The sequence below is a fragment of the Bactrocera dorsalis genome, chromosome 1 (genome assembly GCF_023373825.1).
Source record: "Bactrocera dorsalis isolate Fly_Bdor chromosome 1, ASM2337382v1, whole genome shotgun sequence".
NCBI lineage: Eukaryota > Metazoa > Arthropoda > Insecta > Diptera > Tephritidae > Bactrocera > Bactrocera dorsalis.
Genome location: NC_064303.1, coordinates 79,531,551 through 79,556,934, shown reverse-complemented (window position 1 = coordinate 79,556,934; position 25,384 = coordinate 79,531,551). Strand labels below are relative to the sequence as shown.

Sequence of the window (25,384 nt, the reverse complement as noted above, 5' to 3'; positions counted from 1 at the left end):
TTAGGGAAATAGCTGAGATTATGAAGATGTCAAAAGAAACTGTTTGTCACATATTAAACCAAGATTTGGGCATGAGAAAGCTGTCCGCGCGTTGGGTGCCGCGTTTGCTTACGCTAGACCACAAACGTGCGCGCATGAACATTTCCAGCGCTCTGTTGGCTCAGTTTAGAGGCAATAAGACCGAGTTTTGGCGCCGATTGATAACTGTAGACGAAACTTGGATTCATCATTATACGCCCGAAACAAAAATCCAATCTAAACATTGGATTGAAAAGGGGGAACCAGCCCCAAAAAAACCTAAAGCTGTGTATTCGGCTGGGAAAGTGATGGCGAGTGTTTTTTGGGACAGCCATGGAATTATTTTTATCTACTATCTTGAAAAAGGAAAACTATAACAGGAGCATACTACGCATCATTATTGGACAACCTAAAGGAAGAAATTTCGAAAAATCGGCCACATTTGCAAAAAAAGAAAGTCTTGTTCCACCAAGACAACGCACCATCTCACACCTCAACAGTCGCCATGGCGAAAATCCACGAATTGCGGTTCGAACTGCTTGACCATCCACCTTATTCACCGGATCTAGCACCAAGCGACTTTTTTTTGTTCCCTCAACTTAAAACTGCGCTCGTCAAATGAGGAGGCAATCTCTTTCGTGAACTCGTATTTTGCAGACAAAGACGCCAAGTACTATTTGGAAGGGTTGCAGAGATGGGAGCATCGAAAAATAAAAAAAAAAGATTTTGAAAAAGTCGCGTGCATCATGGTTAGGTCGGTTATTTATCGGACAGCCCCCGTAGTCGATACAAAGTCACCCGGAAGTTTTAAACTCCTTATATTAGCTAGATAGGAACTATTAAGCCGATTCAACCCATTTTTGACACACAGATATACAACTATGAGGAAAGGATATTCTGTTCTTAGTACTGGGTACATAATCGATACCTAGGGGCTTGAACAGTTTTTGTGGGATTTGAACATTTTTTTGTCATAAGGTGGCATACTCTGAGGTCATTATTTGTGCAAAGTTTTATCATTATATTCGATTGCCTCTTGAAAAAATCAGATGGAAATTAAAATTGTGCTATACGGGAAGTAAGCGTGGTTGCCGTCAGCTTTCACTCATTAACGCACCATGACATAGTATTGGGACGGTGCCACGCCCATTCCTACGTTTTTACAGAGCTCCTATGGAACCCTTTCATACCATGAAGAGTGTACAATTTTTTAGTCTCTGACGTATTTAGTTATTGATTTGCCGAACTTTTACTAGTTTTTATAACGATATGGGGAGTGGGCGGGTTTACCTTCCGATTTCATCCGTTTTTCTCAAAACTGACTTTTTCGGAACGATGCCCACGATTTCTCTGGTTCTACTGGACTGATTTACTTGAAATTTTTATAGAGTCTTCTTTGTAGGCTTGCCTATGGTTGAAACTAGCCCCAACCATAGAGAAATTTTATTTTTATTATTTTTAAAAAATTCGAAATCGTCAGAAAAAGTGATCCAAAAACACTTTTTTTAGACAGCCGCCATTTTGTGAAATTTTTTGTTTTTTTTTGCCACTTTTCCGTAGTTCCGACCATTGCGACATTATTCTATATTAATCATCTTTTTTTCTTTTTGGTTTCAGATAACTAGGAGGGTAAAAATCATGGGTATGGTCACGTGGACATTATTAGAAACCCCCCACTTCGTCAGCTCATAATTTTTCAAATTTGTTACTTTTTGTAGTTTTTAATTTTTTTCTCTACTTTTCTAAAATTAACAAATAACTAATAAAAAATGGATATTAAAAATATGAATTGCCTTTTTTTTACGACACTTTAAAAATTACTTGAAATTCATGCTTCTATACTAGAATACCCCCTTAAACTAAAGTAGTAAAGATCAAAAAGTTTTCATAGAAAAATCCGAAAAAGTCTCCGATTTCGACAGCGGGTCATGGGAACATCAATGACGGCAATACCTATAGAAACCTTTTCCAGGATTACTGGAATTAGTCAAGAACTGCATTTCAAAGTTATTCTCGAGCATATCTCAAGCAAAGTAGAGTGGAGTAAATGGTTGTTGAGTTGAAAAGAAATAATAAAAATCAAACAAGTATTTTAGCGCTAAGTTCTAATACTTATATCCAAAAAATTTTATGCTCTTTTCAAAACTTAAAAAAAATGTTGCATAAGAACTAAACACGAAAAGAAATCGCATGTGTTATTACAAATGTGATATCTTATTAACTTATATTACAAATCATAGATTCACATACATTAATAATAATACCCAACGATTACCCTCCTCCCGCCCAACCGACGCGAGGGGCGCAATCTGCGAACGAGCGGAATTAGCCGAGCCATAAAAGGCAAGAGAGTTTTAACCGTTGCGATCTTAAGCTGCTCAGCTACAGAATCAAAAATTTCAACAGCCAAAATTAAGAATTAGATTAAAATTTATAATTTTTAAATGAGTCTGTTAGATCAAATGTGCTGGAATGAGAATTAAATCATGACATATACGGCGGAATGGTTCGTTTAACTCATAATTGGTTCTAGAAAATTTTAAAAGTAAGGGTCTAAACTGCCTGGGAACGTTAAAATTAATATCAGATAAGAGAGATGGGCTACAGACTGACCCATTCATGAGTTTTACAAGAAATATTATACCAAGCATCTCCTTACGACTAGCGAGTGTCGGGAGATTTATAAGTTTTAAACGGTTAGTGTACGGGAGAAGATTTAAACTGGAATCTCAATGCAAATGATTTAAGGCAAAAAGTAAAAATTGTTTTTGAACGGACTCTAACTTATCCGAATGGACTTGGTAACTAGGGTTCCATACCACAGAAGCATACTCTAACATAGGCCTCACCAGAGATGTAAAAAGAATTTTTGTGGTAAGCGGATCTCTAAATTCTTTAGACCAACGTTTAACAAAACTAAAAGCGCCTTTAGCTTTTAAAACCGTGGAAGATACGTGAAGATTAAAATTGAGTTTGGGGTCCATAGTTACTCCCAAATCAACAAAACTGCATACTTGCTCCAACCTAAAGTTTTGTATTGCGTATGAAGTTGGTTTTACAGCTCTACGTGAAAAGCACATCGTTTTACATTTTTTAAGGTTCAATGGCATGTCATTTCTATCACACCAAGAAACTAGGTTGTTTAAGTCTGTTTGCATCTTTCGCTGTTTGAAGTATACATTTTAAAAAGTTTTACTTCGTCAGCATACAATAAAACTTTTGAAAACTTAACAACGGATGATATGTCATTGATAAATAACAAGAACAGAATTGGACCAAGATGGTTACCTTGAGGAAGGCCTAAAGGAACTTGATTATGTCAGAAAAAGTATCGTTAAATATGACTTGTTGAATTCTATTACTAAGATAAGAAGCAACCCATTTTATAAATATTGGTTAAAAACCAAAAAGATCAAGTTTATTCAAAAGAATTGAATGGTTTACTCTATCAAAAGCTTTACTAAAATCTGTGTATATAACATCAGTATTCTTATTCTCCCTAAAGCCCGTTGATACATGTGATACAAATTCAAGAAAATTAGTTATTGTAGATTTCCCTTTATGAAAACCGTGCTGAGAACAAGAAATTAGTGAAGAAATCCGGAAGGTTATGTCGTCTGTTATAATTGCTTCAAAAGTTTAGGTATTTCAGACAACTTTGCTATTCCCCTATAGTTTTCAATAGATGACCTAAATCTACTCTTATGTAAAGGAATTTTAAATGACTTTTTCCATATGGATGGAAATAAGCCTTGCATGAAAGATGAATTAAATAGTTAGGGGTTGGTATATATATTTGGCACATTTCTTAAGAAAGCATGAGGAAATCATATCTGGGCCATAATTGTATGATTGTTCTAAAATATATAACTGATATAAGACGTCTGCTTCGGAAATAGTAGGTGCATTAATGACAGAAATCGGACATAACTTGTGCTGATGCGGAACATTTTTTGGAGATTTTGGAGAGTAATAAGACTTAAAGAATTCAGCGAACATATTAGAAATGGTGCGATTGTCACTAGACATACTAGACCTGTATTTCATAGCGGACGGAAAATTAGAAATCCTACGTTTGGAGTTGACGAAACCATAGAAAAATTTTGGATTACATATTATATTATTTTTTTACTTTATTTATATAATTATTATAACATATTTTGTTAAGTTCAGCAAATTGTCGACGCATTTTATAATATTTTGAATAGTCAGCAACTAAACCGGTTTTTTTTTTAAGTTTAAAAGCACGAGATTTTTTATATTTAATTTACATAATTCTTTCTAAAACCATAAATTAGAACACATTTTTTGAGTAACAATACACTTCGGAACATATTTTTCATATAAGTTTAAAATAGTTTCATTAAAGTGGGAAGCACTAAATTCAATATTGTCACTGTACTCTGGCCAAGTTACTTTAGAAAGTTCGTAATTAATCTTCTTAAAATTAGCTTTTGCGAAGTTGAACCGAAAACAATTGTCTTGTGTATTATTATGAGCAAAGTTGGCTATGATTTCGATGTTAATTTTCAAAGCAGGATGATACGAGTCCTCTGGCCGAACCAAAGGGTCACATCGGACAACAGAGAACATTGAAGTGTTATCAACATAAACTACATATGTAGATCTAAGGACTTACCAAACTCGTTTGAAATTAAATTAATTTGGTTAAGACCCAAATCCGATATTTCATCTAAGAACTCGTTAAAACATAAGCGAGTATGAATATTTCATTATCAAAAATGTGGGGCTTTGGCCAAGCTTCTGTGAAAGCAATAATTTTAAAGTTACAATGAATGCTATTTAAATACAAATCAGTAAGTTTTGTATCAAGACCTCTAACATTTTGACAGTAAATAATCAGCGAGTTATTGTTAATTAGTTTTTTGTATCCACCGGATTTCTTGGCATTTTAGTGACAACTACAGGGGCTTATCACGTTTGTGCTCGAATTCGCTCACAAAGACCCCAGTTGGCCAGAATGAGTTGTCAAGTATCAATTGAAAATTACCACAGTGCGCAAATTTTGGTTAGCCGCACATACTTTTTGGTGGTTTAACAAATGAGTTACTACCAAAAGTAGCTGAATTTAGAATATTCCTCATACTTCTTTGTTAAAAAAAAGATAAAATATTTTTACATTTCAAATGTATATCAGAAACAAAAAAGTTAAAATATTGAAAACACGACTTAACTATAAGCGAACTTTATTTAGCCGCATAAAAAAAAACTACTGGACCTAGGTCTATATCAATTTTGAAGACTGACTGCCCTATTCGTGTTAAAGTCTGCTAAATCTGCGAAAATCATTATACATATCTAGTAAAGGGAAGCCACACACGAACGTTTAAAACTCGTATACAAGGTTTAAAATTTCTATTATAAGGTATTAAGATACTTTTTATATACAAAATAAAGGTGGGCGGGCCACTCTCCTTGCCAAACCTTGATACTGGCTTCTGCAGCCCTTCTGTTCCGTCTTGGTTATAGAACTTATTACTTTACGTAATTATTGAGTTGAGTTGTCGCTTTTTAGTAGTTTGCGACATAATCTTTATATGGGTAATGGGCGGGTATATAATTGGATTTCACCCATCACAAGCGTTATATTGCCCGAAGAGGTTAGTCTTGAACAGATTTGATTGATATTACTCTAGCGAGTTTTGAAATATGTACTTTAAAGTTTTTATGGGCGATTGCTTTATTTGACTTTTAAACCACAAATCCCCTCTATACGATTCCTTGTATCTAATTACAGTTGTATATCTTAACTTCAGGCTTACCATAGTTCTAGGACTTTGTTTAACTGCATTTTGTGGGCGTAACAATTTTCCGATTACGCTCATCTGCACTACCAACAATTTTTAGATACCAATTTTCATCAAGATAATACATTTTTACTCAAGTTACCCTTGCACAAATAGATGCTTGGACAGGCAGACACTCGAATTTCAACTTATTTCGTCATTAATAAAGACTAGGGACCAAAGGGTAGTCCGTTGATTGGTTACTGTCCGGTTGTCCCAATCATTTGAAAATACAAAAGTCAGTCAGCAGAGGTTTTACCCAGTATATATTGCGATTTTAATTTCAAGATATACCAGTAGTATATAGTTTGAATATTAGGGTGTTTGTAATATTATAATTATAGTTATAAATATTAAGCAAATGAGGTTCTCTTTAAATGTACAAAAAAAAGAAATAAATGAGTTAGATTAATTCCATTGATATATTGATTATACTGTTTACTAAACAGAAAGTTTACCTGAACAGTAATTATCATTAGTAGATATGTATATGCTGTTGGATGGTTCACTGAGCGCTTTGAGTTCAATTAGTGACTCTATCCGTTGGTTCGCGGATGAAAAAATAAGTACTTGGTAGATTTTGTTACATCATCGTTCACAATTGTCATAATAAATATTGTGTAATCAAAATTTCAACATTAATTGAGAAGAAAAACTAGATCCAATATTCAACAACACCTAGTATCGCATTACTTAATTATTTTTTAACCACTAGTACCCAAAGTACATTACTTGTTGCGGGTTTGACCGAGAGAAATCAATCAAATCTACAGTACACAATTTTTTTAAACAGTTTGTAAAGAAGATGCTAATGCGTGGTTATAATTTTAAAACAATATTTTTCCAAACCTTACTTCTACTAATTTGCTACAAGGATAATGAAAGGAAACATATTTCCGTTGTTAATTTCACATCAGCATGTGCGCCGCATTTGCAAGTGTCTTTGGCTAAACCGGTAATGTGGTCACAGTTCGGCAGGAATGAAATTGTCGATGGGGAAAGATACGATAAGGAAACTGAGCGTCATTTACAATGGACAACGGTAGGTTTAGCGACTAGGTACAAATCTGCTCTGATTTTAGATTTGCAATTGATGCCATTTTTTTGAAACGCATGTGTGATCACTTCTACTTCTATACATAAAGGCTGACTGGCTGGTGAAGCACAAATACGCCGTAGAACTACATAACATCACCACGGCTGACGGCTATGAGCTTCTGTTGCATCGCATACCCAAACCAGGCAATCAGCCGGTTTTGTTGGTACATGGTTTGTTGACATCATCACTCGCTTGGACACTACTCGGACCGGGAAAAAGTCTAGGTCAGCTAAATACTTTGTTTCGCACAGCTAAAAGTGGCGAATGTCTCCCAAGTTGCACTATTTGCATTTATATTCATACTCACATTTTAGTATAAGAATACTCATATGCATATACAAATTCGTTTAAGTTTTCACTTGTGTTCAAACAAATCTAGCCTTTCTGCTGGCCGACCGCAACTACGATGTTTGGCTTGCAAATTTTCGTGGCTCTCCATATGCGCGCAATTACACGCAACTCGGAAGCAAAACTCTGGACTATTGGAGTTTCAGCTTCCATGAAATGGGTGCCTATGACCTTCCCGCCATAATGGATCACATTGAAAAAGCAACCTCTTTCCACAAGTTAATACTAATTGGACACTCACAGGTGTAGTAATTGCATTTAGTTACAGTTCGGAATGTTGTTGTTGGGTATTCTGCATATTTACTTACATGTGTTCTAAGCGTATTTTGATTTTGGCAGCACTTATATTCTTAGCTTTTTTATTCGTTGTCTGCGTAAGCGCTTGGTGAAGTGTAAACGTTGTGTTAACACTTCTAATCTGCATCCGAATTGTGTCTTCTTGTTTTCTTTTCTATTGCCTTCTTTTAGGCGCTCAATGCATTTTTGGTTCTCTGTTCCGTTCACCCCGAATACAATGAGCGCATTTTGTTAATGCAAGCTTTAGCCCCAATTGTGCAGCTTCACGGTTTTGTGCGCTTCAAATCGGATGATGTCCGTCGGGTGATGCGCTATGTTAAGGTGAGTGCTCGCCTCCTATTGTTTTACATAGTAGTAATCAGAATGATAGTTAGGTATACTACTAAAACAAAAACTATGAAACATCTCTTTGTAGAGAAATATTAATATACAATAATATACATACTTATTTAAATTGCTAATCAGTATATATGATATAAGCAAATATAAGTATAAAAGCCCACACTATTTTTTTATTATTTTTTTCTGACTTCAAGAACAAATCTTCGTATATCCGGTTTTATGCATTTCTAGCATTGGCATGCACTTACATGTATAAGGACTTTAATTCCTCTGAAACGAGCGATAAGAACGTAATATTATGTATTTGTTTAATAGCTCAATTTGAGTGTAACCAAAAATTATATACGACTACTCTTGCTATTTGTTAGATCTAAAGGGGTGTCAAAATATTTTAGCTGTATAAATTATTATAACACAAGAAAAAATGGAAAAAAGTTCGGTTGCATTAAAGCTTTAACAGACTTCACAAGAATAATCTGATTCAGAATGTTTGTAAAGCAGCTATATGCTACAGTGGTCCGATATCGGCGGTTCCTACAAATAAGCAGCTTCTTTAGAAGAAAGGGACGTGTTCCAAATTTCATATCGATATCTCAAAAACTGAGGGACTAGTTCGCGTGTATACAAACAGACAGACAGACAAGGCTAAATCGACTCGACTTGTCATACTGATTATTTATAGATATATATATTTTTTATAGGGTATGCGACGTTTCCTTCTGGGTTAATAAGATAAGATAATTCAATCTGTATTATCCTGCTTACAGTTTCCATCGGCCGCACTCGTATCTGGAAGGTATGAAGCGAAATTACGAAATCTTAAAAACCAATCGCTATGATTATAATATGATAATTTGATTGATATCTCGGTTTCTTACGAATAAGTTAAAAACATACAACAGGAAAACCGAAAATTATTTTTTGAGCATATTGGCAAAACGAATGTGGGAACTCATTTCACTCAAATTGGAATGAAACCTACTACTTGTATAATTATACAAATTATAAAGTTCACGAATAAAGATATTGAGAGTTATTTTTTCAATACGTAATTAAAAGAGCTAGCGAGAATTACGAGATAAAAAGTTCTATCCAAGAGTGAGCTGTGACACAACGACTACTCAATGTTTAACTGATACTCATTCATTATAAAATCGTTATACTCTAAAGAGTTATTACGCGTTTAATATCTTTGGTCCTAACCGTGTTATGAGGATTCACAAATATGTAAATAATTAAAGATTGCATTTATTTTAATTAAAGGTTTTTCCTGGTTTTGTGATTTTTTGCAAACTGCCGGCACTATTTCGACATTTCGCATTGACTTCATAAAACATGAAATCAGAGTTATTTGTCATCACCGCGAGGAAGAATAGCAAGACCGATATTAGCAGGCACTTAAAAAAGTCTTGACACCAATTAGGTAGTAATTTTAAGCTTTCCAATTAGAGTGATATCTCTCCTCTCTGGAGAGAGCTGAAATCCGAAGCAATAGATCTGCTGCTCTGCCTCAATCGAAAAAGAAAACAAAGTGTGGAATACCAGAGCCAAAAAGTAATCAGAAAGAAAAAATCCTAAAAAGAAAAGAAAAGCTTATACATAGTTACATTAAAATACTCAGTTTGACAAATTCGATCATAAATCTCATATTATCAATAAAACTATCCAAAATCAGACTTACACACCTCCCACCTAATACCACTTTTGTAACAATCCGATATTTTAATCTATGATTAAACATGTGGGCTAAACCCGCGAAATTCCTATAGGTTGTGGCAAAACTTTATAGTAAACAAGTAATGAAGTTCGAAAGTAACCAAACATTTTATTGGAGTATTGGAAACTTTAGCGAAAGGGTTCAACTTCATTGTTGGACGAAATCGCAAAAGGATTGCAATTTAAGCGAAAATTATATTAAATCATCCCGAATCGATACCAAATATTAACTAAATGTTCTTTGCGTTTCACTAAGGTACCTAACAATCATCTCCATATAGGGAATAAAGTTTGCTGGATATACGAAAATTCCGTTATTAATTACATAGGGGCTAGTTAAAGTCTGCACCCAATTTTATCAATTTTAGGCACAAGATATAATTCACATCTTGGCTGATAAATGCGGATAGAGTCACAAGAAAATTCGAAAATGTTTATGCTTAACATATTTCTAAATTATATGTATATCTTGTTTTCTTTTGATCTCTGCTTTTGATTAATAGAATTGTAGTTTTTTGAAGTAAATGTAAACAATTTTTTGATTATACAAAAAAAGTAAAAAAAAAACTTTCAGATATTAGAATCACCTTGAAAACAAAGTGGTTCTAATTTGTGAACGTCGACTGTAATATGATAAATATATATATACATATATGTATGTATATCGGATATGGCACATAAACTAAAACAAGCAATATAAACTTTGTAAATAATTTGTTCCTTGCCTTACATTGAGTTAATATGTTCACATAACTTAAATAAATAAATCTTATGTTTTGATACGAAAGGCAAATTTGAAACAAGAGTCTTACGAGTTGCTACCTCATGGCTATCTGAGTAAAAAATGTCTAACAATCGGTTCTGACGAACACAAAGAGTGCCGGAAAATTATGAAGACTTTTGCAGGCAGTTGGCGTTACTCGAAAGTAAGTTAAAACAAGTAAGGAAGGGCTCAGTTTGGGTGCAAACGAACATTTTATACTCTTGCAACTTGCAAAAATCACAATCGGGGAAATACTTTAAGGTGTAAAACCAATCATACAGAGTAAAGTCAACCGGATGATCGAAAATCCTGATATTAGTTATAAGAGGCCAGGCCAAGTTTTTGCTCCAATTTAACTATTTTTGGCACCAACATACACTGTTATGTATAAAACAAGCTCTCTTATTTTCATTGGGATAACTCACATATCCCCGGAAGTTCGAAAATCTTTTTAAGTACATATGTATATGGGAGCAATACTTCCCGCTCCAATTCAACCTGTTTTTGACATACATACATACAATTATAAGAGAAGGATGAGCCCTTAATGTCAACTATATAAATCACACATTGACCGATATTTTCGATCAAAAGTCAACTATAGGTACCGGGGCTTGAACAGGTTTTATTGTATTAGGTCTACAACTTTGCTTCCGTTGTTCTTTTTTGTAAATTTAAGGCTTTATTGTATAAAAACGGTCCAAAAGTGTTTTCCCTTATTCCCTCAAAAAGCAATGCTTAATTAACACACGAAATGCTTTATGATCCATTTTTTCGTAAACTAACACAAGTTGCTTTACAAAAATTCTATATTTTTTTAATACCTAATAGAAATCATATAGATGGTAGCAGTAGAGTAATAGTATTATCTATGTATGTGTCAGCCTCAGTAAAGCGTGGGCGGGTCCGCAGCCGCACTTTTCTTGGAATAAATAAGAAAAGCAAAATTCGGCTCAAAAAGTGAAATTTTCAGTTGAGAATAAGTTTGGGATGCAAACAGATCTCTACAAATATTCTGTTGGGTTAATGTTGACACAAATGGCCAAGATCGATATAAAACGATTTAATCGACCAGTGTTTGACCCTAGAGACATCTATCGGAAAACGGCGGATGCAAAGATGTAGTAATATTTAAACAATTTTTGATCATAAGGTGGCACACAGTAAAGACATTATTAGTGCAAAGTTTTATTCCGTTATATAAATTGCTTCTTGATTTGTGTACTGGAAACTGAACGAACTGAACGATGAAGTGAAATTTAAATTTGTGCTATATTAAATTTTTTTTCCCAAAGGTGTCCTGGCTTGATTTGTGCTTAGTTATGTGTTTTTATATGTTTTCGCTTAATGGCGATTTGATGGGCCGATTACGCCCATCTACGAACTCGAACATTCTTTGAACTAAGAAACCTGCATACCAAGTTTCATCAATATATCTTAGTTTTTACTCAAGTAACAGCTTGCACAGACGGACAGATAGACAGTCAGCTGGATTTTAAATTTTCTCGTCACCCTGATCATTTATATATATTATATATGTATAATCATAAATCTATCTCAATTAGTTTTAGGTGATGCGTTCAACCGTTAGGTGAACAAAACAAGAATAATCTGAAGCAACTAGTTGCAAGAGTATAAACATAAATATCTGCATAAAGATTATTAGATACTAATATCTAAACCGTTAATTCCGCAGTCAATAGAGCCACTTCTTTATGGCCAACTTTTACAAGGTGCTTCACTAAAGGAAATAAAACATCTACAACAAATATGGAATTCCGGCGATTTCGTTGCCTTTGACTACGGTGTGGAGGGTAATCGCAAGTATTATAATTCTGTGGAACCATACAATTATAATCTCAGTCTTATAACCGCACCGCTTCTGCTCTATTTCGGAGAAAGCGACGCCATAGCAACGCCCGCGGGAGTGCATAGCATCTACTCACGTGTATTAAATGCGGTGGCAGGTGTCTACCGTATAAACGCCGTCAAATTTAATCATTTCGACTTTCTATGTGCAAGCGATGTAAAAACATTGGTCAACGATAGAGTCATCGCTATGATGGAACAATACTTAGACGGTAAATTATCATACGTAATTGAATGAAACATAAAAAAAAAATATGCATGGCTCTTTATACTCATGTAATCGCGAAAAGAGAGTTGCTAATAATTATTAATATAATAATAAATTTGTTTTAGCGCTCACAACGAAACACAAATGCGCCATTATACTTTTATTTGTTTTTCTTTGGAATTACATTTGTTCCAAATTTATTTCAATACAAAACTGTTGATTTATTCAAATTGCGTAATTACTTAAACCAACAGCCATAAAAAGCATAGTCATTCATGCATTTGAAAATCAACAACCAAGTTAACCAGCTTTAAGTCTACTTTCTTTCTTTTCCGCTTTGTTAATGGCTTTCTGATTTTTGTCGTACAAGCGTGCTAAAGCTTTAAGCTACTATTCCAAATGTGCATACTTATACGTACATGTATTTCAATGGTGTTTGTTCAGCAATTCATAATATTTACCTAAACAATCATTCACTATTTTAGTACAGCTTTTTTATGTCTTGTCTATTTGCCTGAGCCGAGACGAGTTCACAAATTAGTTGCTTGCTAGTAACACTGCTAGATCTTGATGTTCAACTGTGATAGAATTCTCGACAAACTTTTGTATAATTTTTTCACTTTTTATAGCATACGATTATACTACTGAAAAGTAAAATGTTTGAAAATATACACTCTGTCAAGAAAGAAAATTTTTCAATCATCATCCAAATTTATTTTATCGCCTTCAAAGTAACATCAATTTGAAGCGATACACATATGCCAACGTTTCTCCCAACCTTCAAAACATTTTGTTATAGGCACTTTCCGGGAAGGCCTTCAACTCTTGCGTCGAATTTGTTTTAATGTCTTCAATTGAGTCGAAGTGTGTTACCCGAAGTGGAAATTTCAGTGTGAAAAAAGGTAAAAGTTACATGGAGCTAAATCAGATTCGGTACTTGTTCAATGATATTTGTTGAGTGTTTGGCCAAAATTTAACACAAATACGTTAAAATTTTGTGTAAAATTCGACAAACACTACTGAAGTCGAATGACATAAGCAGCTGCTGTAAACACACTGGTTGACAGATCGCGCTAATTTTTTGGCATCATAATTAAGGACAGTTATACCCACCAAGAAAAGAAAATTGACCTGTCTTTCATATAAGCGGGAGATGAAAGGGGGAAATAAAGAATTCCCGATATTTTCTTGACAGAATGTATTCTCAAATAATGTTGCGTTTTTCTAGTAAAATGATTTCCTAGTTTGCGTATATAATATTACCATTATTTTTAAAACTTAAATATATTTAATGTATTTGCATTCTTACAAAACTTAAGCTGTCTCCCAAAGACGAATGTTCATGCTGAAAAGTTTGCCAGGAATTTTTAAAATTTAAACTTTCTTTCTTCTTCACTTAACTGAAGCTCATGCACTTCTCCTTTGGACCACAATAAGGAGAAATTGGCAACTGAAAGATTAAACCAAAAAATTGGTCACACAGTTTCAACAAAGTTTCACCAAGCCAAATTCTGTTTATTTCGATAAAAAAAAAAATAAGCTGTGAAATAAAAAAAAATCTGTATTACCACACTTGAATGATGCTTTCCTTAAGTCAAATTGGCTGCTGGCAAATTTAAAAAAGTGAAGCACAAACAATTGTATATTCATATAAAAGTGCATGCCAAAACCCAAGGTGTGCGCTGCTACTGTGCCCTTTACGATCGCAACGCCGGACAACATAAAACAATAAGTGATAGCAGTTGGCCGATATTTTTGGCAGCACACCAAAAGCACCTCTTGACGCCGTGTCGATTGTTGTCATATCGCTTAGCTTTTACATACTTTTTCTTGATTACTCTTTCAATGGTTTTACGAGTGTTGGTTTTTTCCACTTTGTTTCATATTTGTTTTAATTTCATTTTCATTTTTTTTCCAAATATTAACGCTCTGATCGACTTTCTTGGTTGCGGTGAAACGCATTCAAAAAATTTAACGCGACGCGAATACACGTCCGGCGGGCATTACTAAATGACAACGATGACAATAAAATTATATTCGCTGAGAATTGTTAAACAGAACGCTTCAGTCCTCTATTAATTTTGTAACCGCGAGTGTATGCCGTAATTTCTCTTTCTATTTCATTGATTGAATGAAAATTAGTATCGAATGAATGAAAAGAAGTGTTAACGTGGTGTTGAGCAATAAAGAAATATTAATTTGTGAATAAAGTAGTCCGTGTTAAATCCCATTCGCCTTGCCTTGCATAATAAATGCGTGCGTTCCAAAGATTTTCTAGTATTTCGCTGCTACTTTGTCTTCTTATAGTATGTCAAATAGTTCATTACAGTCGTGGTCAGTTCATCGACGATTTAGAAACCGATCCAGATGATGAAGAGGATGAAAGTGTCGAGGATGAGACGCCGGAAGAGAAAGCAGCACGTAAAAACATACAGCAGGATTCCAATCTACCTGTGGTATGTTCACAATATCTATATCAGTTAGACTAATATACTTATGTATGAGATTTTCTCTGTAAATTAGATATATAATAATGAATCCAATACATAAATAATTAGAAATTTCTATTAAAACGTTTGAAAACCATATATTATATATACCATATACGTTTGTAGAAACACTGGAGTAACGGGGTTTTTAGAGTATTTTTATTTTAGAAATATAGTAATAATAGAATTAAAGGCATCGCCGAAAAATTATTTGGACAAATTTTGAACAAGCTTTGTTCTTATTAAAGTGAGCGGATCATAATAATTCAAAGGAAAAAGTGATGTTAAGATTGGTTCGAACTGATTACTTGAAAGCTAGATGGACAATATTGTCGACATTCAATGCTTACAGTTTTAATGGCCTACTTTCTGAAATACAAAACATTTTAGTTTATATCGAGTTTCCCTTTCATTATAGATAAGCACGTAATAAGTGAATTCGACTTATTTTTTAAATCAATATTTACTTGCTTACATTTATTTCTTTTAATTCTTCGTATATTTCCCTATGTTAAATCGAGCGATTGGTTTATATCTTTATTATTATTAATAAAAATTTTATTTTTATAAAAAGTAAAGAAATATTGAATATAATTTCACAATATTTTAATTCAAAATAAAAATGAATTTTTATTTGCATTTACAATGCTACAAAATATCTACTTCGCAAACAACTCCGAATTACATATTGTTTTTATTGGAAATACGATCTGTACCCACATGTAACTCACTTACGTTATCATGTCAAATTGCGCTCATCGGCTATATGACAACGCTCTTACTACCATGCTACATATCTACATATATATATGTAATGTCCGACAACAAGGATAAATTAATTGCCAAATATGGTTATCCGGCGGAAGTTCATTATGTCACCACTGAAGATGGATATATACTAACTATGCACCGCATCCGCCGACAAGGCGCTCAACCATTCCTCTTACAACACGGACTTGTTGATAGCTCAGCTGGTTATGTTATAATGGGGCCGAATATCAGTTTAGGTAAGTGAATGTGAAAAAAGTTTTGCGTTGTGCAGAATGACAATAAAACTTATTTACTCAACAATATTATGAAATTTTTGTTGTAACTGTAATTGTTTTTACTACTGCTAAAAAGTTGGGGATCCATACTAAAACTCCAACAATGCAACCCAAGGTGTGAAAAATTACCAAAAAACTTTCTTAATTCGCATGCGCTGCGAAAACTATTGGTTATAGAACAAAATAATGTACTATAATACATATTTGCAGATCATATAATTATCAACAAAAGTCGCGAAAGCATATTGTCTAACTATTATAGTTTGTCACAATTAGTGTTTTCATCATTAAAAAATATTGTATATATTGTTGTGTTCAAAATAATAGAAGTACATACATACACATACTGATCCATGGTTTCTTTTATCAGATGGATTGGTGCCACGCCGATGTACGAGATATTTTCCCACTATGCACCACCATGTTTGACGGTCTTAAGAGTGTATTGCGGATTATATTCCGTATTTGGTGGACGACGGATATACTGCCTAGACCCTGTGCCACCAAATAAAACTACCTTACATTCCTCTGTCCACAAAGTATTTCTCTATTTCTCTGGTAGCCAGTTGCCATGTTCCTTGGCGAATTGGGGCCTTGGTCTAATTATGTTTCTTTGTCAACAATGGAACTTTTCGCGGACTCCGCGCAAATAAATTATATGCCAATAAACGTCTACGAACTGTTACGTCACTAACATCAAGATCGTTTCTTTATTTCTCTAGACGATGCTGTGGGTTCTTTTTTGGACGACTGGAGTATGCGTCGATCGATTTCTTTAGTAGTTTTGCGTTTTTTTGGTTTCACGCTTCTTGTCGCTGCGATGTTTTTCTCTACCTATTAATTTAAATAAATGTCTTATCCTTAAAAAAATTCCCATCGTTTTTATTTTTTGTCTTTACTTTTTAGTTTTTCACAGATTTTGTTTAAATAAATATGTATTATACTGCTTGGTAGCTCACACTCCTATTTTTTTGAACAGCGCAATTTAGTGACCTACACAAATTTGAACTCATAACATTGGAAATTATGTACCCAGCTGAGGTTTATGCCTTTTGTTTTACTCGCGGAATACCGGTAGAAATACTTCTTGAAAAGGCTTGACGTACATGTTCTGGCATGATTATTTTTTTTTGGTTAAATATTTTTCTCAGGGGCACTCCTATTATTTTGAACACAGCTGTATATATAAATCCATATCGGTGGCAAAAGCCGAATATATCCGCCCGGTATTTGAGTTGTCTTGCTAAAATTGTGAGGAAACATGTTTTTTGAGCTGGCTTGGTCAATGTGTGTGATAGTTAATGTTGGTTAACAATGAATTTAAATAAAATCGATCTAAAGCCTGGCCTAAGCAACATTTTCCTTATAGAAAGATTTCTATTGCTGTAGTCCTATCTCCTTGATGTAGATAAAATTACATCTAATATGTGTTATTTTGGTTAGCAGAAGTCCACAATAAATTAATGTTTGAAATTTGCAAATTTGACTTAAACGCTACTTTAATTTTATTTGCAGCTTACCTTCTTGCAGATTATAAATACGATGTATGGCTCGGAAACGCCCGTGGTAATCGCTACTCTCGAAATCATACAAAGCTTGATCCAGATGGTAAAAAATTCTGGGACTTCAGTTGGCATGAGATTGGCATATACGATCTGCCCGCAATGATCGATTATGTATTAAAATCTACTGGATTCAAAAGAATACAATATGCGGGTCACTCTCAAGTAACCAGATTTAAACAATTAATTCCGATAGCATTAATATAATAACAGAAGAACAAAACCGTTTTCGTAACGGAATATTTTAGGGTTGCACTGCGTTCTTCGTAATGTGTTCGCGACGCCCAGAGTATAATAAAAAAGTGATCATGATGCAAGCAATGGCACCTGCGGTGTATGCCTCGGAGACAGAGGAGCACCCATATATCCGTGCCATTAATTTATATTTCCGCGTGAGTGTAGAATATCTAATATCAATGCATCTTTTAGTATTAATTAATTATTGTTTTTATTTAATAAATCAGAGTTTGGTTGGTAGCTCAGTTACGGAAATGTTTAATGGAGAGTTTCGATTTCTCTGCCGCATGACTGAGGAAACAGAGCGACTGTGCATTGAGGCGGTATTTGGAATAGTGGGACGAAATTGGAACGAATTTAATAGGGTAGGTTCATAACTAGATATAACAGGAAATCCGCTATTGGTTGTTATTATATATTATATGAAAATACCCTTATCAGATTGTAAGTACTATGCCATAATAACATGAAAGATTTTCTAAGACAAAAAGCATTATTTCTTAACACTTTTTCAAATTGAAATACAAACATATGTGAACGAAATTATAAAAAAGAACTTTAGAACGTGGTCGTAAATTCAATATAATTTTAAATATCATAGAGCTGCCATACAAACTAACCGATTGAATAAAAGTTCTTCTATATTTTTTTATTTGACAATGCATCGAAATTTGGCTTGAATCAATTATCGCAATTTCCAAAAAAAATTGCTTAGATCGAACACTGTAGCATATATCCGCTATTCAAACTGACCGATCAAAATCAATTTGAAGATTAAGATTCTCTGGTGTGTTTTGATTTTTATCAACCAATTCTTACAGCTCCTATCATAATGAATAAAATCAAAGCTATGACAAATGTGGCTATAGACAAATAAACATTTCAATATTATTATTATTTAACCATTGCATTGATATTACCCATTAAAACAACATATTCATACGAGATAGTAATTTTTTAATAGCAAAGTTAGTAATCTATAAAACCAAAATTTGGTGAGAGGTATTAAAAAAGTTCCTGCGAAAAGTATAATAATTTTTATTAGTCTTATCAGGCTGGCTGAAAAGTTTGTTATGTGATAGATTTTGCACCATTATTTAGTTATTTTTATTTTATTTCGAACATTGCTAAACTTACTCTTTTCTTTATAGAAAATGTTTCCAGTTATTTTGGGTCACTACCCCGCTGGTGTTGCGGCTAAACAAGTAAAACATTTCATACAAATCATCAAATATGGACGTTTTGCACCTTACAGTTACAGTAGTAACAAAAATTTAGCACTATATAAAGAACACATACCACCGCGTTATAATCTCTCTCTGGTAACAGTTCCTACCTATGTCTATTATTCAAGTAACGATTTACTTTGCCACCCCAGCGATGTCGAGGCAATGTATAAGGATCTGGGTAATCCAAAAGGAAAATACTTGATACCAATGGAGGAGTTCAATCATATGGATTTCCTGTGGGCAATGAATGTGAGGAAATTGGTTTATGCACGCATGTTACGAGTATTAGGAAAAATAACTGACCACAAAAAGGGTAATAGTACCAATAGTCTTGCAAATAAGAATGTCCCACAAAACCGGAGACGGAGAAGGTGATCATAGAAATACTTAGTAGATAATTTGAATGTTAATTTATTCTAACTTTTAAGTACTTTAAGTCATTTGAAAGATAAAGCTTTTCTAGAATATGTCTTTATTTATTTTCTCATAGTTATATAAAAATAGTTAATTTATGGTAAACAACCCTTTAGATGCTTAAGGGATCGTCTCAGTGTGAAATTTTCGAGAAATCGATTTTTTTTTTTTGTTGCATTATCGGATAGTAAACATTCTCTCAAATTTTGAAACGAAATTCAAATTATTACGGTCGCTACACCGTTACTTGTAGAAAGAGAATAGAGTGGAGAACATAGCGACTCCGCTTGGAGATAATATTTTTAACGTCATTCGCTATCGCGCTATAAAAGCTTTTTTGAAATCTTCCTATTTTTTTCTACTAAAAACTGCCAAAATTGATACTTTTTATTCAAACCGCCGTCATTTTGTCAATCTTAAAAAAAAAATCCATAATCTTACAGATTAATAATCTTTTTGAAATTTTTGGTTTAGATCAAAATTGCGGCCGCAATCAAGGTACATTACTTTTTTTTACGTGTCAATTCAACAATTAATTTAACTATTATACATACACCAAATAAATAACATAAAAGAATCATTTTGTATACGTCATGAATATATCTATTTATAAGAAAAACATCAGTGATTTTTCGAGGGCTCACGCTGAGACGATACCTTAATTGAAAATTATCTGTCTTTTGAAATTATCGGCCAATATCGAAAATGTTTCAATTTTAAAGATATTATATTATTGTACACAAAAATTAATAAAAACAAGAAAAACCGTTAACTTCGGCTGCACCGAAGCTTATATAACCTTCATAGGTGCATTTCTTTTAGGTGCTAAGTGTTTAATTGGTATGGAAGCTATATGCTATAGTAATCCGATCTGAACAATTTTTTTTGGAAATTATATTATTATCTTAAGCAGTAATACATGTCGAATTTCGTGACGTCAAATGCGAAAGATTTCCATACAAGCCCTTGATTCCGATCCTTCGGTTCGTATGGCAACTATATGCTATAGTAAGCCGATCTGAACTATTTCTACGCATATTACATAATTTTCTTAGAAAATAATCTATACCAAATTTCGTGAAGATACATTTGTCAAATGTGAAAGTTTTCCATACAAGAACTTGATTCAGATCGTTCAGTTTGTATAGCCGTTATATGATATAGTAAGTCGATCTGAAAATTTTCTTCGTATATTACATTATTATTTTAGAAAATAACTTGTGCCATATTTTGTGAAGATACATTGTCAAATGTGAAAGTTTTCCCTGCAAGAACTTGATTTCGATCGTTCAGTTTGTATGGCAGCTATATGTTATAGTGGTGTGATATCGGCAGTTCCGACAAATAAGCAGCTTCTTGAAGAGAAAATGACGTTTGCAAAATTTCAAAACGATATCTTAACAAGTAAGAAAGGGCTAAGTTCGGGTGTCACCGAACATTTTATACTCTCGCATGATAAAGTGATAATCGAGATTTCATTATCCGTCGTTTACATATTTTTTTTATTTTGCTGTAAAATTAATTAGATTTGTAGTTCCTGAGGTATGATTTTTGGTCCATAAGTGGGCGACGCCACGCCCATTTTCAGTTTTTAAAAAAAGCCTGGGTGCAGCTTCCTTCTGCCATTTCTTCCGTAAAATTTAGTGTTTCTGACGTTTTTTGTTAGTCGGTTAACGCACTTTTAGTGATTTTCAACATAACCTTTGTATGGGAGGTGGGCGTGGTTATTATCCGAATTCTTCCATTTTTGAACTGTATATGGAAATACCTGAAGGAAACGACTCTATAGAGTTTGGTTGAAATAGCTATAGTAGTTTCCGAGATATGTACAAAAAACTTAGTAGGGGGCGGGGCCACGCCCACTTTTCGAAAAAAATTACGTCCAAATATGCACCTCCCTAATGCGATCCTTTGTGCCAAATTTCACTTTAATATCCTTATTTATGGCTTAGTTATGACACTTTATAGGTTTTCGGTTTTCGCCATTTTGTGGGCGTGGCAGTGTGCCGATTTTGCCCATCTTCGAACTTAACCTTCTTATGGAGCCAAGAGATACGTATACGTGGAGTTTCATCATGATATCTCAATTTTTAATCAAGTTACAGCTTGCACGGACGGACGGACAGACAGACATCCGGATTTCAACTCTACTCGTCACCCTGATCACTTTGGTATATATAACCCTATATCTGACTATTTTAGTTTTAGGACTTACAAATAACCGTTATGTGAACAAAACTATAATACTCTCCTTAGCAACTTTGTTGCGAGAGTATAAAAACTGAGGGACTAGTTCATATATATGCAGACAGACAGACGGACATGGCTAAATCGACCCAGTTCAACATACTGACCATTTATACATATACTTTATAGGGTCTTAATATACCCTGTTCAGGATATAACAAGTATTTTACACTCTTGTAACATACAGTAATTAAAGCCAGTGTAAAACGTCACCCAGAGAATCGGAATACAAGCAATTTTATATACACATATCTATATATATAATGTATATATATAGTATATATAATATATAAGTTTATGCCACTTTTCGTTGTAATTTTTTAACTTTAGAATGAGCTCATCTAATCAAACCTAATTTTTAGGCTTTGTTTAGTTAACTTATATTTTTTTTTGGTTCACCCTGATATCGGTGATACATATACTCACTTGCACCTTGAATGTTGAATATAAACATAATATGCAAAATTAGGAAATGACTATGTTTTTCTTTTATTTTAAAATACGTTGCCTTTTTTTATATTCATACAAAATGTACTTATTACTAACACTTTAGTTTTCACGTATTCTTAACACTTTAAGTGGATGCAGCTTCAAACATACGTATATAGATCTAAAGTGAACCTTATTTAGCAACGTTACGTTCACGGGTAAATCGAAAAAAGAGGTCCATTCCTAAGTGGCAAATCCTCAGGAATAATGATGGGATATCGTTCATTGTACCTAAGGCTGGAGCTCAATAATCTACCATTTGCCCGTATTAATCCCTTAGAGTCCAAGAATGGGTTTAAGGCGGGAAGAGAGGTCATTTTTCGAGCAAGTTTGATTTGTCTCGATTGAAATAGCGAGTTTGGGAATATGTAATAAGACATGTCGCAAGTCGGAATGCGTTATATGTGTGTAAGAATCATTTGGTATTCCTTTCTTTTTAGGGTAAAAGTGAATACTCTTTGCGCACTCTGGAATGATGAAAATCGGTGTAGAATATCTTCTTCGTCTGAAGTGATATGAAAATTTTGAATTTTCCGACTTTCAGAAGCTAAGATACTCGTATTATGAGCGGGAGAATTTGGTCAGAATTCTTTTGATTCTGCCAGCGACGTAGGACCGTTCCACCATAGTTTTCCGCTGGTGAGTTGCAGTGGTTTGCAGCCTCTTGTCCATAGATCTGCTGGATTATCAGCACTTTCAACATGTTGCCTTTTTGCTGGGCCAACTAAATCTAAGATTTGAGATATGCGGTTAGATACATAAGTCTTTCAAGTATAGAGTGGTTTTTCTAACCATGCTTAAACTATTTCTGAATCTGAGCAATTATACATTTTGTGATTGGTTAATTTGAGATGAGTTTGGACAACTGAATTTAGTGCTTTGATTCGCACGCTAATGACAGACTGTGGCTAGCTGATAGAATATCGTCAACGTATGTTTGTGTTTGTAACACAAAAGTCTCTACATGCGCATTGAAAACATATTTAATATGAAATATATAACATGAGTAATACGAGATGAGGTTGTAATGTTGGGCCGATACACTCGTACACTTTGAGGCATTGAAAACCACTCGTTCTGTTTTTATGACTTTATCTGGTCATATTACCCCGTGATGAGGAATATGAAAAGAGAATCTACCTTTAGATATTTTTATACTCTCGCAACAAAGTTGCTAAGGAGAGTATTATAGTTTTGTTCACATAACGGTTGTTTGTAAGTCCTAAAACTAAAAGAGTCAGATATAGGGTTATATAAACCAAAGTGATCAGGGTGACGAGTAGAGTTGAAATCCGGATGTCTGTCTTTCCGTCCGTCCGTGCAAGCTGTAACTTGAGTAAAAATTGAGATATCGTGATGAAACTTGGGACACATATTTCTTGGCTCCATAAGAAGGTTAAGTTCGAAGATGGGTAAAATCGGCACACTGCCACGCCCACAAAATGGCGGAAACCGAAAACCTATAAAGTGTCATAACTAAGCCATAAATAAGGATATTAAAGTGAAATTTGGCACAAAGGATCGCATTAGGGAGGTGCATATTTGGACGTAATTTTTTTCGAAAAGTGGGCGTGGCCCCGCCCCCTACTAAGTTTTTTGTACATATCTCGGAAACTACTATAGCTATTTCAACCAAACTCTATAGAGTCGTTTCCTTCAGGCATCTCCATATACAGTTCAAAAATGAAAGAAATCGGATAATAACCACGCCCACCTCCCATACAAAGGTTATGTTGAAAATCACTTAAAGTGCGTTAACCGACTAACAAAAAACGTCAGAAACACTAAATTTTACGGAAGAAGTGGCAGAAGGAAGCTGCACTCAGACTTTTTTTAGAAATTGAAAATGGGCGTGGCGTCGCCCATTTATGGACCAAAAACCATATCTCAGGAACTACTAGACCAATTTCAATGAAATTCGGTATATAATATTTTCTTAACACCTTGATGACACGTACGAAATATGGGTGAAATCGGTTCACAACCACGCCTTCTTCCAATATAACGCTATTTTGAATTCCATCTGATGCCTTCTCTGTATAATATATACATTAGGAACCAATGATGATAGCGGAATAAAACTTTACACAAATACGGTATTTGATCTGAAGTATCCCTTGTGGAAAAATTGTCGTTATCGGACTATAACTTTTCAAGGTCTATAAATTTCAAACACGAAGAATTCAGTGCCTAACCTAACCTAATTTTTCACCGAAAATATCGGTAAATCTCTCAGAACTTAATTCTAATTAATTTTACAGCAAAATAAAAAAATATGTAAATGACGGATAACGAAATCTCGATTATCACTTTATCATGCGAGAGTATAAAATGTTCGGTGACACCCGAACTTAGCCCTTCCTTACTTGTTTCATATGGTACAATTTCTTCTTTCTTTCTTGAGGCTTCGCATGGCTGGACTTCTTCTGAAGGCTGTGTGATTTGAGGAAATTCTTCTACTTCCCAGAATTTTCTAAGTTGATTATATAAATACTGATATTTGAAATATTTTAAACTTGCGTAGTGAAATAATTTATTTTTTAGTGGCTTGGCCGCTTAAAATTCATCCGAATATTGTATTTTGGGCTAACAATTTATCGTAATACATTGAAGGATTATTTGAGATATTAAGTCACTGCCTAATAATATAACGATTTGTGATGTTTTATAGCAGTTGGAATCTGCTAATTTGAGATATGAGCATTTTCTCACATTTTCTGTTTACTTCACAACTTGGAAGCAAATTTGTGAGTTGCGGTAGAAGGATGGCTTCGGCGTCTATTCTTACATATATCCGCGTTTGGAGAAACTATGGTGATTGGGAAAATTTTGTTTGAATTTTGTATAATTCTTCCGTGCATTCCTGAAAATTGAAAATCGGAATTTTTTACTGGCAATTTTAGCCAATTTTGAGCCTTTGATGATATAAAGGATCTTTGAGAGCCTTGATACATATGTATGTATATTAATGGTCTTAATTTGAATAACTCTCCTCTATGTTCAATAGAGATTACCGCAGTGGGTAAAATATTTCATTTACATTTTCTGAATGAAGAGCTTAAATTTTTGCTACTTTAGAGCAGCATGGTTGTTCTTCCCCTTTTTCAGGATTTGAGGTTTCGGGTTACCAATTTAGGTTGTAGCGACTAACCCGGTTGTTTTATGAGTTTATATATATATATAGTTATAAGTTATATATAAGTT

At 34.0% G+C, this 25,384-nt stretch overlaps 2 protein-coding genes across 3 annotated transcripts; both read left to right on the top strand.

Annotated features, from left to right (window-relative positions):
• Positions 1-6,486: 6,486 nt before the first annotated feature.
• Positions 6,487-12,611, top strand: LOC115066337 (lipase 1). Its single transcript, XM_049456853.1, has 6 exons — positions 6,487-6,867; positions 6,971-7,148; positions 7,304-7,515; positions 7,741-7,890; positions 10,416-10,553; positions 12,087-12,611. The coding sequence occupies exons 1-6, from the start codon at positions 6,631-6,633 to the stop codon at positions 12,495-12,497; spliced, it is 1,326 nt and encodes a 441-aa protein (XP_049312810.1). The 5' UTR covers positions 6,487-6,630; the 3' UTR covers positions 12,498-12,611.
• A 201-nt stretch (positions 12,612-12,812) lies between these two features.
• On the top strand, positions 12,813-19,750 carry LOC105226422 (lipase 1). 2 transcript variants are annotated; one of them, XM_011205295.4, is made up of 7 exons: positions 12,813-14,923; positions 15,786-15,963; positions 17,518-17,729; positions 17,813-17,956; positions 18,029-18,166; positions 18,953-19,123; positions 19,180-19,341. In XM_011205295.4, exons 1-7 carry the CDS (start codon positions 14,720-14,722, stop codon positions 19,198-19,200), a joined length of 1,068 nt encoding a protein of 355 aa, XP_011203597.1. In that variant the 5' UTR covers positions 12,813-14,719; the 3' UTR covers positions 19,201-19,341. The 2 variants fall into 2 exon arrangements, with proteins under 2 accessions (XP_011203597.1, XP_011203590.1); XM_011205288.4 differs by having other exon boundaries at positions 12,814-14,923; positions 18,953-19,750.
• The last annotated feature ends 5,634 nt before the right edge of the window (positions 19,751-25,384 follow it).